The following is a 16,242-nucleotide window of genomic DNA, read 5'->3' as shown; positions in this document are numbered from 1 at the left end:
ATAAAAACCTTCCAAAATCAGCAGAGGATCAAATACTTATTTACCTCATTGTGCTTGCTTTTTTTTTTCCCCCAAGTACAGTGTTCCCTCGCTACATCACGGTTCTTTTTTTTTTTTACGCGCATGAACACTGTGTTCTGCGTTCTTGTGGTGTATTAGAGTGATCTATCTGTGCTCTGTTGCATGGGTCTGTTATTGTATTTACTACTCCTACCAGTGGAGGGTGGTGTATCCTCATGTGAGAGTTGAAGACCTTTGTGTCCACTTCACTCAGTATGTATAGAGCCACAACAGTCGTGATTGGCTAAGAAAGAACCCGCCCATTATGTTCTGCATTCTGATTGACTGCACACCATTGTCAATCATTACCCTTCATGCAGGACTGCCCGTTTCCCGTATACAAGCTGAATGAAGGCAGAAGTTACACGGCTGCAGGGCGTCTGGAATACTGTAAACTAAATTTTCGGTTCATGGAGGACGAGGAGGAGGAAAATGTATAGTAAGTATACAAAAACGCTACAGCCTAACTGCGCCAGGACAAGCCACGATCAGGGGCGTGAGTCACTTAATTTCTTGTGTCCAATCTCATAAATTCCAACAAAATTTGAACCTTCAGAGTGTTTAAACAAGAGAGAATTGTGATAAAATGTTATTGCCTGTCTGAGAAAAGTGTATAAAGTGTATGGCGAGTGGTTTTACAGCCTTAAAGCATATATTTGCACAAAAACATAGTTGGCTACTTCACGGATTTCACTTATTGCGGGCTATTTTGGGAACCTATCCCCCGCGATAAACGAGGGGACACTGTACCCCATTTGAGAACCAGTGGCTTCTACACACAGGTATAAGACAAATATACTGCGTACACCTATATTGTCCTGACAAGCTAGCTTGTGTCCATATCATGAGTAACAGCATGTCTGATCACACCATCTGTATATGAAGTTACATAGGGTGTGATAAAAAGAAAGACATTTACTACAACAGCCAGAGTAAATTCTAAATGAGTATATACGGTAATCTATCCATACAGGGAACTACTTTCCTGAATTAATTGATGAAATGGGCCATTTAAAATATATGAAGAACATTAAGTCGCATTTGCATAACTTTGATCTCTGGCTATTACTTCACCCCCTCTTATCTGTGAAATCCTCTTATCAGTCCCCCGCATGCACACATCTCAGCCCCCTTGCAACTGGCACACAGCCTCTAATCAAACATTTATCGAAAGGAAGGAAAGCTCCAGAAGAAGAATGTTGACTTACTGGTGTTACAGTTTATCCTGACACAGTCTAGATGGGGAGGGGAGAATAAGTGACAGATGAATTTGCATCCTTCAAAGTTACAGCTGCAGACATCCAAGTGCAAGAAAAAGCCACCTTCTGGGGACGGGCACATGAAGCCAGCGGCCGTTTTGGCCTGGTCGGGTAACAATATTACTGTAGAATATCTTCAGTTATTTTGTAAATATGGTTGGTATGTCCAATATGGTTTCGTTTGCATCAAAGTTCCCCTTAAATTAAATACACAGTTTGTCAATTCGGCCAGATTTGAATCTGGAAATGGTCACTTGCAATCTAATGGGTCCAATTAGCGTGAGACGCCAAAATCTGTCCTCATTTCTCTGTTGAAATTGTCCATTGGACCTCAATTTGGAGACGGGAGGTGGAAATCCATCATGTGCCGTCAACCGCAACAGAAAAGTGGGAGCAAACACCCTCGAGCCACGCAGCACCAACACCGTACAGAAGGCCTGCAGGGTGGCCTAATTGTTGTAAGTCCTTTCGTAAATACCAAATTGCCCTGTTAAAAGTTAAACATTGGACCACATATTACAGATTTAGCAGCCACATGCCTTTGTCCATTAATGTACACCTGTGTGTCATCGATAAATTGCATCACACAGGCCAGGCCGTCTGCAGGTGCGTTGGGTGCTGTGGCGTCGAGCTGTTTGTCAGGCGGGCCGCAGGCTCAGGGCCTTTGAAGGGGTGAGTGCCATCTTAGAGCAAGGCATGGGAGACGCTAACTAAACCATGAGCCACTCATGAATGAATCTGATATGATGTGGATTCGAAAAAAGAAGAAGAAAAAAAAAAAAAGGTCAGAGAAACAGACCCACACATCAAGAATGCAGAGCGTTAAATGTTTCCTGCAAAAGATAATCTACAATGTTGCTGTTTGGATACGGCGTATGAGATCATTCCATATGATCTAGATGTAAATAATAAGAAGAAAATGACTGGTCTAGTCGCATGATAAGCAGCAGCGCGAGGATGGCTTTGTTAAGTGTTAGATTGATGGGCAGAAAAATCTCCAAAGGCAAGGCCAAAAAAGAAAAAAATACAGCCAAGACAAGTCAGAAAATCATGCAGCTGCAAAAACGTGTTTAGTATGTGTTAGGTCTGATTTTACATCTGCACCAAAAAGGGAAAAAAAAAAAAAAAGTAAGATGGGGAAAAAAAAAAAAAATGCACAAAGAAAAGGCTTCCCCCGAACCCTGTTGAGGTCAGCCACCAGGGGGCGATGCATACAATACCTAAGTTGACCGTCAGTTTGACCCTTCCGCTGTCCAGCTCTAGTCGCAGCGTGTCTGCTGACTCGCGGGATGTGGCGGCCATGAGCAGGCCGAACGCCCTTTGGGACATGAAGCGAAGTGAGACGTCCTCGGCTTCTGTGTGCACCACAGTCGGGATCACCACCTTCATGTACATGCTGCCGTCGTACGACAGGATGGACGCCTCTGCGGGTAAGAACAGACACATACAGTATATTTATTCACATTTTGCTTTAAACTTAACAAAATCTAACTTAATCCTGTTAACAACCAGCAAAGAGAACAAACAGCGGCGGGGGTAATCTTCCAGTTGCGTCGTTCCCAACCAAAAAATAATTTTGGTCCGTAAATACGAGACTCGCTGCAGAACTAGTTAGTGTGCACCGGCGAAAGTGCACGTGCCATGCGCTGCACGAGATGGAGATTATTGCATGCTAATGAATGCTTGAGGGGTCATGGAGTCTGTGCGCTGTTACAAGGAGATCTGGGAGGAACAGAGGTTGTCCTTCCAGACCTACCAATCACAGTCTAGGAGCACAAATCATTCGTAACCCGAGGACCACATTTAACAATCAAGGTCAAACACACTTGGGGTTGTAGTTTTCCAAATAAAATCACTTTTTGGCAGAACACACCTCTGAAGTTGGAGATGACACACTGTGTGTGTGTGTGTGTGTGTGTGTGGGGCTTGGGTACCATTTTCTTAATGTCACTTTTATACATGTAAGAGTGTGTATTTCATTGTTTTCAGCCTTTTTTTTTTTGCCTATGCAGACATCCTCACTCCATCACGGTTTGAACATCACTCCCTCACTCTATCACAGTTTTTCAAAAATGTAATACACGATCGCTGTTTCCTGGTTGACTACGGCCTATTATTAATAAGAAATATAAATATCGATGCTAATTTTACATATTCTTTGTCTAAGTTAAGCATTTTCAAGAGTAACAATGTTCTAAAACTTAAATAGAAGGCAATACAGTACAAGACATTGATGAACTGCCACTAGGTGTCACTAGTAACAAGCACCAGACTTGATCGCCAACTACAGGCTTTTACTTCCGGTTTGAATTATCTCACAGCAGGCACAACAACATAATAATCATCATCTTAATCATAACAACAACAAAGGCCAATGTTGTGTCCACACTTAGTCCACAGCTAAAACTCAACTCTGAATCCTCAACGCCACTTCCCTTCCACATGTCCGGAAGACATTTATTGAAACGCTTGATTTATAAATAGGCAATCCGACGCCATGTAAATTCAGTCATTGTGGTTGGGGATTACTGTGCTATAAAACACAGTTTGACTCTGGAACAGACTAATTCTACTGGATCCCAGAATGGATTATCCTCGACCTTTGAGGTTCAAAAACAAGAATGCCGCTGTTATGACAATCTGGAAATCTGTATTGCATACTTTTTTTGCTTCATTTCTTTGTGACAGCTTTGTTTATCGTGCAGCAGCTTCCGATTAAATTTAAAATAAAACAAACACAAGATGTTGTGTTCATCATGGCAAGACACATATACATGTTCCACATGCAAGATGGCAGCAGTATTCATCATCCAGCGCATGGCAGTCCAATGTCTGGCAGCTCAGGGCAGTGATGCACTCACGTGCTGCTTAATGCGCAGAAAATTAAATCATCATGCCACTTCCTCCCCTTCTTCCTCAGCTACTGCCCTCTGCGGTGTCTTCTCTCTAATTGTTTTTTGTAAATGCCAAATACACAGATGCAATTACTACAGTCCAACATCTGAAACGCACTCAAAAGTGTTGAGACGTTCTAATGCACTCAGACGGCATGTTCTGTTCACTTGAGTTGAAAGAGGAGGACAGTGTCAGCGAAGAAGAAGGAAGAAGCCTGTCAGCAGATTGGAGGCCTCTTGGGGAGAGAGACGGATTAAAAAGCGTACCCGACCATAAAATACCTATTTTGACAATAAAGCACTTAAAGGAAAAATGAAATCGCCCTGTGGCTTGAGGAATGGACCACCATTTGGCAGCATCGGGGGAAATGCTCCAAGTGAAGGTAAGATGCTTTGAATGTCACAACATGACAGAACGTTGGAGCTGGAAACATATCACGTTGCACGTCAGGTACTGCATGGGACAGACTTACTGGAGATACGCACCAGACCAGACACTTCTAAAAAGGGAAGTGGTATAGGATTGTGGTCCGCTGAGATGTCAAAATCAATGTAATGTGTTGCAAAATTCATTTATAAGTAGTGTAAAGTCATTGGCCAGTCACTTTACCAAGCACTCTGCTTAGGGCTGTTGTAAAATCCATTCTGTTTACAAGCTGGAGACTAAATACAGTATGCTGGAGGATGACAGCGCTTTGTCTTACAATCACTCAGCTGCATGGGAGCCCTCTCCTCTTCCTGGACTTTTTTTTTTTGTGTACACACTTAAAATTGACTCCACACTGATACGCTCCTCACAAAAACTTTGAGATGCAGTCCTTTTCCCAAGAGTTACATTGCAGGACCAACAGTAAATGGCAAAAAAAACACCCGTAAAAATGTGTTTTAGACACACGGCTCGCTCCCCGCCCACTCCAAACCCTCCTGCTTGCTTCACATGTTTTCCGATTTCAGGTGAAACTTAAATAAAAGTGACTTGTCATTTTTAGAATAGAGTCAGGTCCGGAACCCGCCCCGCTTCTCTCTTCGATTGCCACTGTTCACTCCCGACACACTCCAGGTTTAAGTCCTAAATATGCCTCACACATAAACACATTCAAAATATGGAATGTATGGGAACTGCTCGCAAATGAATGATAACGTAAGATGATTCATGAACAGATGCAATCAGTCACGGTGTAGACTGGTCGCTGGGCCGCGTGTACTTAATCCACATTTGCTTGCCTGTTGTAATTCCAGTAACGACTTACGATCCATATGTTCACCACACTGCGAGTTTTAAGACCGGAAAAACAAACGCAAACAAACTTGCGCTTTTCACAGCACACAACTATGGTGTGTTCAAAGACTGACGAACAAAGTGCGAAATCTCAACGCTTGACAAAAAACAATTTTTTTTCTCTGATTTTCGGAGAAAAAAAAAACTATGACAAAAAAACCCCCAACAAAAAACAGTAACTCACCATTGCAAGGCTTCAATCAGGATGTTTTCAGATCGAAGTGGCCGCCGAGCTTACAGTACAGTACAGTACAGTGCCACCAGCAGGTTGCAACAGAGATACGAAATGACTGGACAAGTCACATGAAGGAATACTACATGGGAGCATTAATGTCACAATTACTTTCCTATTAGGCTCAGTTTTTGCTGTGCTGGGCTGAGCAGTTGGATGACAAGGTAGTCCCCCATCATGTCTGACTGTTATGGATCAATCTGATGGGGAATCATGCGTTTTTTTGTTTTGTTTTGTTTGCTATACTCTATTGTTATACTCTCAGTGGCAGGACACCAAAAGAGCAAAATGGCATCACTCCAAGTAGTCCCAGTTGTTTCAATTAGAAGTATAAAGCGTAGATGCGAGGATCTGACAGGATGAACTCATGTTATTCATGTTACGTAGTGGTAAAAGCAGCCCACAAAAATGGCCAGGGGTCATATTTTGTCATTTACATTTAAGTATTATGCAGTAGAACCATGTGATTTCTTCCAGCCAACCATGGAAACATGCAAATGATGATAAATATGATTAAAGAATAGCATATTAATCGGATATTAGGGTTACAAAATATAACAGTGAGATGTCAATTTGAAAAAGTCAGTATAGGATTTTATGATGATAGTGTTTCTCTGTTGGTGATTTTATTTAAATTATTATTTTTTTAAATGCAGCTGGATTTGGTGTAATCTATTTTAATTACTATATACTTAAATGTGTCTTGCGCACAAGCGGTAATGGCGATGTTCCTGGGAAAAAAAAGTCATGACAACTGCTTTTCCACACACATGCACAAAAGAATACTAAAGTAGTAAATCCGACATGGAAGTTAAGGATGACGGCCCTGATATGCTATAAACATTAAAAGCTATATTCAAAATCCCCCATGATTTTACACAGGATTGCCCTTAAAACAACCAAGACGAAACCAAAACTTCCAATTTGAAGTCCAAACTGCTGAGATGACTTGAAAGTAGACGTCTTTTCCATTTAAAATCAACAGTCTCCCTTTCAGGCACATACGGGGCATTTGCAGGTAAAGCTGTGTTTGCATGCACAGAAATAAAACAAGAAAAACAGTCGAACATACAGTAATACAGAGCTTTTCCTTTTGCTGAACGCCGCAGGTGTCTGGCCCCGTGCAAAAATGCCATGTGTGCGTGAAGATATTGAAGCTTTGAAACACACGCATGCCGGCACGGTCTTTCTTAAGAGAGCAGCGATGAAAATGTCACTTGAAATGTCAATTAAGTTGATGTGTGTTAGCACATGCATGTTTGTGTTTCACAGCAAACCACACACGTCACACAATTAGCAGTCTGACTGATGTCGAAGATGCAACTCTTTTCATAATTTCCCTCCCCCACCATATACGCTTTTCTCTATCTTACCAGGATGACAATTATTTGTTTGGTTAAACATGTGGCATTGCACACAAGTTTTTTCCCCCTTTACCGCGTGGCTGTCCTGCAGCATTTCTTTAAAATGACAAGGAAATACCAGCACTTTTTTTTTTATAAGAATATCCTTTACAATGTCATGTTCACACAGTCACAGCAGCTACACATGCGGCTAAACCTGCGAAAGCAGCAGCACACTTTAAAGAAGGCAATGACGCGACATTTTCACTGTCTGAAAGGGTTTGCTGTTGGAGTATGCCTGACAGGGTGGGAGGCAATTTCTCTCTGCACCAAAAGGCACAAAAACGACCTCGAAACATCCCTGAGGGTGTTAGCGGTTGATCAGACTACGGACCAAATGATTACATCAGTTAGTGCTCAGTCAAGTGAATTTCATTGTCATTTGAGGGGAAACATGGCGCTCATTTTTTGGGTGAATTAAGTTAAAACAGGAAAACATGATGTGCGTCCATTATTCCATTTCATTTTACAAATAGTTATAATTATGCACTAACATACATATGCATTTCTGCTAAGATACACATTAACGTCACACTGACTGGCTATGATTATCTGCTCGAGGCTAAAGGTCAAGTCCTCCACATGCTTATCACCTGATTCAAATAGCCTCGGGTGTCTAAGCATGTGAGTCTGTCAGGAGGAGATCACCTCTGTTGTCTCCTATACTAACTAACATTTTAGCATGAATAATCAGACATTTCCTCTAGAAGTCGTCCGTTCAGGTTGGATTGATTTTGCTTGTTTTATTCAATTCTACCTCTCATCATTCTTGTCTTGTCTATTTTGGAGCTGGCAGCACATTTTCCCTGGAAATTTGTGAACTAGCGATCACCACAAGCAATAAGTTGTATCCTCATTGATATGATTTTAACAGTAAGAACTGCTGAATAGTAGAATGCTTTTTTACTCTCACACTTTCTACGTGCAGGTACGTATCCGCATTTAAGCCGCAACAGGCGCTAAAGCCACAGCAAGAAGTCAACACATTGACCGGGATTAGCGCATATTGTTGCCACACTCTACAAACGCAGCAGATAAAGTCATCAGAATATCTAAAAAGGCCGTGATGGTGTGGCATCAATATGGAACAGTAAGCCGTTTTGTATACCGACATATTGAACAAGCTTTACACGGCGATGAGTTTAATCCCAAGAGCTTTATGAACATGTGACAGATATATTCAGCATCTCAAACAAGCCACTGCATGCACAATCTAAAGATTTTAAATAACCGTAATACCATAGATGCTTTATGCAAAGCCATAACATTAAATAGGACTGACTCACACCCGTAATAGAACTGGCAAAACCGTTTAATGGTGTTACACAACAATTCTATACACCCCCATAAAATGGATTATTCATAGGCAAGTGGACGTCAGTGTTTCCCATATGTTCATATATTTCAACTCTTCAATTTTATTGATGTATCTTTTCCCTAAATGTAATCGTTCGAAAATTACATGTATTTATTTTATGTATTTATTTACAGAGACAGTGCATATTGAACATCTCTTGTCAATATGCCAGTTAGCCAAAAGGCTATTTTTCATCTATAGTTCCAAATATTAATCGCATTCATTAAAAGTATATTTAGCAATAGGAACACAATGGGCCAACAATCAAACATCATACATCATTTTTGAAAGTGTACATTTGTTTTTTTCCCCTCATAATATGACTTTTTTTCTCTTAATATTTTGACTTTATTCTCATAAAATGTTTGCTGTTTTTTCTTTTTTGTAGTTTTCATGTTAAATTTCATTTTTCAGAATGTGCCACGGCCCCCGGGCCACACTTTGGACACCACATGATCTTGAGTCTACTACATCTAGTGTTTTTGGGAAGGTAAAAATGTCAAAGTACTGCCAAAGAGAAAAATAAACTTTAGAACTACTATATTTATCATATACAGCTGAACCTTGGTTAGTGTCAATCCGTTCCAGAAAATCCGACTCTAACCGAAACGTACTCTTTTTCTCAAAATAATGCGAATCCAATTAATCTGTTTCCAGAAAGCCACAACTGTGAACATAAAGCCATTACAATTACAGTTTTACATGCAGGAAAAAGAAATGCATATCATATAAATGACGAACATTTAACATCACTTTTTGTGGGTTATTATTTTTGGTGTCCATGGAGCGTCTCACTGCCACGTGGTGTCTTTGGGAACAGTGGTCTTCAGTGAAGGTAAAAGTAAGCTTAAATCTTCACTTAGCCTTTTCATTTGTAATCTATATGCATTTGTTTTATGCATGTAAGACTACACTTATAAAAATATAAAAATGTGTTTTGCATTAACGTTTGAGAGTCAACCACTGATGACATCATAGACGGGCAACGTAACTTCCGGTTGCCATTTTGTTCACTAGCTAATAGGATGCTAACAAGGACGGACGTTTTCTGATTAAAAAAAATATATATAAAAAATACAGATGAACTCACGAAGTGTATTAATAACACGATAAGACGCGCACCATATTGGATGCTAACAGGGGAATGCACGCAAACAGAGTTAAAACAGTGCTATAAATTATCAACGTTACCCAAAAAAACACGCTAACCTGGCGGACGCTAGCAGAGGTCCCACTGTACTTGATGTGGCCCAACCTCACCCCGACTCAGCCTCAGGCAGCCCCCAGGTGAATTCATGTAGGGCAGGTTAAAATGTGAGACGTGTTGTACAGTTTCATAAAATAGTGACAATTCATGTCGTGGAATAGATTCTGTTGAAGGTACTGAACAATTTTCATCACCTCCAGATTGACGCAAACCGTTTGGTCACAAACCAATAATCTGGTGCTGGTGTCTGAAAAATAAGGGAACAACGCCCACCAGCAGGGGGCAGTAGAGTCAAAGAAAGACATGTTGGATGAGAAAGGTGGAAATCATCATCATGAAACATGTTTTGCATATGCAATGAAACATGAACATTACAGAAGAACAGAACAGGTCAGCAGAAAGTCAGTAATTAACAATTGATGGGCGTTCAATGGGTGTAAACAACAAACGCAGTTCGGCAAGAAACAACTCCTGATCTCAAAGATGGCGTTTTATTTTCTTTTGCTCTTTGAATTAGTCATTGTCTGTGGGAACCCTCATCTCCCGTGCCAGTGAGACTCGTGGAGACTTGTCAATTTTTCAGATGGCAGAGCAGACACTTTAATTTCCACTCTATGCACACAGTCAGTGTGAGAGTGCGAGTGGGAAAACCACACAGTAGGAAGAGCAAGAGAGCGAGTGTGCACTGGTGAGAAAGAAAGACGACACCACAAGCATGGGAAGACTGATGCGGTGCGTTCCCATCCTCCGGTCCCCATTCGGCGTTATGTGCCACAGTTATAGTCTGGGTTTACATAACCTAGCACAGCTCCTAAGCACACATTTAATTACAAATGGGGATTAGGGAGCAACAAGCATAATGTTCCAAGCAGCAGAAAAACAGAAACGAGCAGATCGTTTTAAGTGGAGTAGAGTCTGTTCTTCTCCTGGGTAAACATTGTCAAACAAATCTCTCCCTGACTGTCTCGCTGGCATTCCCAACGTCTCAGGCAATGATTTGTTCATTCCTCGTCTCTCTCGCCATCCAGCCGCAACCACCTCAGCCTTCCTTCAGCTTTTTTTTTGCTTTCACGGCGCCAAATAAATGTGCGTCGCCGAGTTGCATCAGTCACTCCTGGCAGCGAGCATGAGAAGGAGAATGTAAGCTTGGCATCTGTCTATCATCGGCCGCTGAAGGCTGGACGAACCATTTTCGAATTGCAGGACACTCAAATGTCCTCTCAAGGAGATGGAAAGGCATATTTTTCTTCACTACGTGTTCAGGGGAATTTCAGGGGACGTCCGCAGAGATAGAATTCAATCTACATATCCTGCAGACCATCTTTCTGTACAACCACTGTCCCTGCAAATGGCGAGGGATAACAAAAACAGATAGTAAAATGAGGATGAACTCATTTCAAGGTAGGGAAAAAAGGAGGCGTTTCCCCGTCTCCAGTGCAGCATTGTGCCATTGGGTGAAAAATGTGCGACACGCTTGATAATGTGGAAGATAAGAAACTCATTATTCTGCTCAATTCAACGATTATTCAACAGCGGGAAGCTGATAAGCGTTAAAAAGACAAATGGAACAAAGCCCAGAATGGAAGCGAGAAGAGAAGGGCCTGGTTTTCATTGTTGGAATTGGAAGAAAACATTTCAAATGCAGGCCCAGACGTTTTCTAGGACCGGCACAATTCAAGCATGTTCAGGCTACAAGAGAAACAGCACTCATTTAGCACGCTTGCGTGACGTCACTGCTGATTCATTTTTAGCTCTCCAGCCGGGGGAAAGCACTTAACGTGCAATTCCGCAATAAAACGCCGGGGGCAGCATTTTCCTGAGAGTGAGCAACCACAACTCTTTTCTCTTTGACGACTGGCTATTTTCCGGTGTAGTAATAGGAAACAATGGCGAATGGCGACATCCACATAAAACTAATATATTGTAACGACCTGTTAGTGTTGCAACACTGATGTTCAAAATTCTGGTGTTTGTGAATGCACCACTCTGTGAATGTTAATCATTTTGTCACTGTGAGTGCGGACAGGAGGAGACGTGGCGGGTTATACAAAAACGACGTATGAAGAGAAGCCGACCAATCACAGCTCTGCGGTCCGCATCGCCGTTGACTCTAGGTTTAAATTTTTCTGAGGTGCACATCCAGCTCCGCCAGAAAGTTTGGCGGGGGTGGAGCCAGCTGGTGTCGCATACGCTGGCGCCGTGATGTAGGAGCATAATTAAGCCTTAAGGATGTAAATATCCAGGTGATTCACTGCATATTAAAAACACCTCATGCAAGTTGAAGCTTGCCTACTACTTTCTGTGCAACTCTAGTTTTACCAATTTAGGGCAAAAGAGATGGGTTTTCTACCAATAAAATTATGGAGAATACAGTATAAGGACAAAATGGCAGCTTTTCCCCATAAATGAAAGACTGTTTTGACCAAAAATCTGTGAATTTATGGGGCCGCCAAAGCTGAATGGCAAATATGCGGGGAGCCACTGTATGGCCACTCCTGGTTTATCACAGTTAATCGGTTCCAGGCCCGACTGTGATAAGTGAATTTTTGGGAAGTAGGATTCCTTATTTATAAATGGAATATTTTTGCAGTTAGAGAGTAGAAAACCTGTTTACGGCTTTCAAAATACGGTTTTTAACATTAGAGCCCTCTAGACATGAAATAACACCCCTATAGTCACGTTTACACTCGCATTACACCTTATAGTAGACGTAATAAGAGAAAATACGACGTATAAAACATAAATGACAAAATATAGATGTTAGCTTTGGGAGAGTTTCTCTACAGTACTTCTTGCGGTGGCTATTGTTTCATCAATGTAACATTACTGACACCTAATGACCAGTGTAGAATACTACATATCACAGCATGTCTTTGAATGAGTCTTCTGAATGCCTTGTATTTCTATTTTGGTCCATTCAGCCATTTTTATCATTAACAGAACATTAATAGAACATTTGCTTAAATCTGTATATTTTTGACTAATAGGCCGTAGTCAACAACACAACAGCGAGAACTTAATATATTTTGAAAAGGAGATACTGAAGCCGCAACATTTGAAGTGTGAAGCGGCGAGGGACGACTGTATAGTAAATAGCACAAAAAGTTATGCACAAACAGAGACCAAAAGAATGATATTCCACATATCCAACATGCTCCACAAACTGCTGACAGGATGCACTAAAACACTACTGAATGAGTTAAGGCTTTAAGGCACACTATTGTGATGACAGTCATTGAGTTGAAATGCATTCAGTAGAGCACTGAACCCTGCCAAGGATGAACTGTTAACAAAAGTGCGGAGGGAAAAAAAAAACAACCCTGCAGTGCCATATTTAGTAAATTACAGTAATTTATCGCGTGTTCTCTGACAGGAAAGAGGCAGGGGATGCAATGAATGGAAAAAGATGGGATAATGAACATCATGGATGGTTGTTGAGTGAACATTTTTTACTATTTTTAACCAGATAAGGGTGACCGTGTGTTAACTTGGACCATTTTTTTTTTTTTTAGCAATCTCCAACTGCAGCCACATGAAGCATGAGATGCAGGTATGTTTTCAAAGCCTATCAGAGCATCATCTCATATTCATTCCAAACTTAGCCAATGTTGTGAAGGGGACACGGTGACTGCTGTCAGATTTGTGCTCGTTACGTGCTTTTACACGGCGAAAGATGAGCGGAATGTTTTGAAAACGCGCAGGTCAGGGGGATAATGTCACTATGTCACAGTCCTAAGTATTATTTTTACCATTCGGCGGGAGGTACTGTGACATTAGATGAGAAGTGAATTCAAATCTACCACCTGCAGAGCACCACATGCACGTTGCGGACCTGCTTGGAATCAGATAAAAAAACATCAAGCACCACAGAGCTTCTATTGTGCATCAAACATTTGTTTCAAAGCAGAACTGTCAAGGGGATCAAGCGCAAACTATTCATGATCTATTAATAATATATTAGAATGTTATCTCTCGTGACAGAGAGGACAGCAGCAATAAAGCAACGGTAAAGTTGAGAACTAATCAGTAATTGAGACAGACTGCTCAGATGCTTACTCTTACTAATTCCTTACCATTAGCCGTCTCCATTTGTAATTTACCTCGCGCTTCAATGACTTGCCCTCATTTGTACTCTCACTCTTGTTCTCATCCTCCAGTTTTGCAATATTTGGAGTATGTTGCTGGCGAGGATGGACCTTGAAGTGTCATTTTTCTCCGTCTTCTGAGATAAACGCCCCCGCAAAAGTGCTTCAATCACCATTTTCTGTGTTAGAAGAGATGCTAGACGAGCTTCAGGATCACACTGAAACAAAGGTCAAGGAAATATACAAGAGAGCATAGAATTATTATTTTTTTTTATTTGCCTTCACCCCCAGTTTGGTCGTTTGTAAGTGATATGAAGACATCATAAAACCATTTAGCTGATAAGAGCGGAATCCTTAATTATTCCTGAGCCTGGAAAGACTTCATTCATCTTCCCGCTTGCTGCCTATCTACTTCACCATAAGCAGACTACAAAACTGGCTTCAACTCTGTCTTCTTCTATCTCATTCAGGGATGATGGCGTCCTTCAAATGTCAACAGCAAAGCTGAAGAAAATGAAGGACTGATGAAAGGAAAGGGCTTCCACACGGGCATACTCCGATAGCCGCACGGTTATCAACCTTGAGAGGTTGTTTTATCAACAACAAATTATCAGGCTGCTGACAGGACTTAAAGCTCATCCTCTCTGAGCATAAATATGACCTTCAAATTGCTTATGATATTGGAAATGGAAAATAGACCAAAATATACATACGGTGGATCCCCGCACAGTCGTGATTTAGCATTCACGGCCCTGCAAATTGGCAGATTTTTTCCCCTCCATGAAAATATAATTTTCTCCCACAGAAAACATCTTATTCACCATAAGTATGTAAAAAAAATCTATAAATACATAATGCAGGTAAAATGTACAGCACACATGTATCACTGTTAGAAAGCCCACCATTTCTATATGTCTCCTGTCTTTATGCTTCACTGATGTTTTTTCGTCAAATGTTGACATTTCACACTCTGTTCGGAGGTCCGTGAATGCACCATAGTTACCATAGAATTACTGTACAACAGGCAAGCAGTGTGGATTATGTAAACGCTCGCGTTTTTTTTTCCCGCCATTTGCTAGTGCTTACGTAGCCAAACAAAATTTTGCATCTCACAGCACACAACGATGGTGCATTCAAGGACCGCCAAACATAGTGTGAGATATCAATGCTTGACCACTAAAGCATAAAGACAGTATTATCACATTTTTATAAAATACAATCAAAAAGATTGCCATGCCAATATGCCATGCCATGACTGTATTACCGAGATGTGAGATGAGATGTGTTTTCTGCGGGAAAACAGACTATTTTCTGAGAAATATATATTTGGACCGAAAATCTGGAAGTTCTCGGTTGAAAGCCACTGTATTTCTTTTTGCAAGAGGGGTGATTGAATGAATTGAAGCAAATTACAAATGTAGTTACCGGTAAGCGAGCATGCTGTGGCATTGACTTTTAGATTATTTGGAGTCTTTGTATTTGATTTGCTTTTTAAAAATGTAACAGTTAAAATGTGCGTGTGCATGGACTTTGCGACCACCTATTCCAATTGTTCGAGTTGCTCAAGTATGGTACAATTAGCCTAAGTCTGAGTACAACCTAAAGTAATGGAGGAAAGTGAGTCTAGGTCTACCAAACATTATGCAATGGTAAATTTGTTCATAATGTATATACACGTTATTAGTTAGTTCCCTGGCGAATAGTGACACTTGCGCAGTTATTTGCCCGCAATGTCAAGACAAGAAATTATTTCATTTGATTCTTCCAGAGCCTCCACATGCACTCCATTCGTCAGCCACTGGCCTACAAAAGTGCGCTTAAAAGTTATTCGGAGGCAAACACTGGAAGCTTTCATTGAAGAAAACACTGCCTTTCACACCTTTTAAGTACAACCTTCAAGGTGTGTAATTTCACTGGCAGTGCGCAAGATTGCACGGAGAAACTTGCCGAGCATCAATGTCAGCCAAGCTCTGCTCGGCAATTATTGCCGGCAATTATTGCCAAGGCAGGTAAGCCTTGCGCCGCCTCCATTATTTCCTTGTCAGCCTAAATGAACATGGAGCAAACTGAGCAGGTTCGTTCAAGTAAGTGTACTAAGCAGGTAATTGCACGATGTTCGTGCGAGCACGTGTACTGAGCGGGTAATTGCACAATGTTTGTGCCAGTATGTGTTCCGGTGACCTTGTGCTGTGAGGACCAAATGAGGTGATGTGTATAAGCAGAAGGTTCAGGCAGAAACATAATACAAATAAGCAGTATATTAAAGGGATAGTTCAGATGTTTTTGACATGCAGTTGTATGACATCCGCATCAGCAGTGTAGCCCAGCAACAGCGACTTACCTCCGACTTGGTCTCCTAAATTCAATTCTGGTCGGATTTTGGTTTTTAGTTCCGCATCGTTGCAGGCTACATCTAAGTAAAGAGTTTGGCTTCTCTAAACAATATGCGTTCAAAAGAGAAACATT

General features: G+C 41.2%; 1 protein-coding gene across 17 annotated transcripts in view; it reads right to left on the bottom strand.

The window, feature by feature from the left end:
* Positions 1 to 16,242, bottom strand: part of LOC129172466 (neurexin-3b) — a 296,454-nt gene that overhangs the window by 168,398 nt on the left and 111,814 nt on the right. For 14 of the 17 annotated variants that reach the window (XR_008567019.1, XR_008567020.1, XR_008567021.1 and 11 more), the window contains 2 exons: positions 2,540 to 2,743; positions 1,269 to 1,295 (listed from right to left, as the gene is read on the bottom strand). Coding sequence is in view for 13 of the 17 variants with exons in the window: in XM_054762202.1 (XP_054618177.1) it covers positions 1,269 to 1,295; positions 2,540 to 2,743 (231 nt within the window). In the remaining 4 variants the exon portion in view is untranslated. The remainder of the gene's footprint in view (positions 1 to 1,268; positions 1,296 to 2,539; positions 2,744 to 16,242) is intronic. The other 3 variants (XR_008567022.1, XM_054762209.1, XM_054762212.1) reach the window with 1 other exon arrangement.

Source organism: Dunckerocampus dactyliophorus, chromosome 19 (assembly GCF_027744805.1).
Source record: "Dunckerocampus dactyliophorus isolate RoL2022-P2 chromosome 19, RoL_Ddac_1.1, whole genome shotgun sequence".
NCBI lineage: Eukaryota > Metazoa > Chordata > Actinopteri > Syngnathiformes > Syngnathidae > Dunckerocampus > Dunckerocampus dactyliophorus.
The sequence above is the reverse complement of the archived record's forward strand: the minus strand, read 5'-3'. Positions and strand labels throughout refer to the sequence as shown.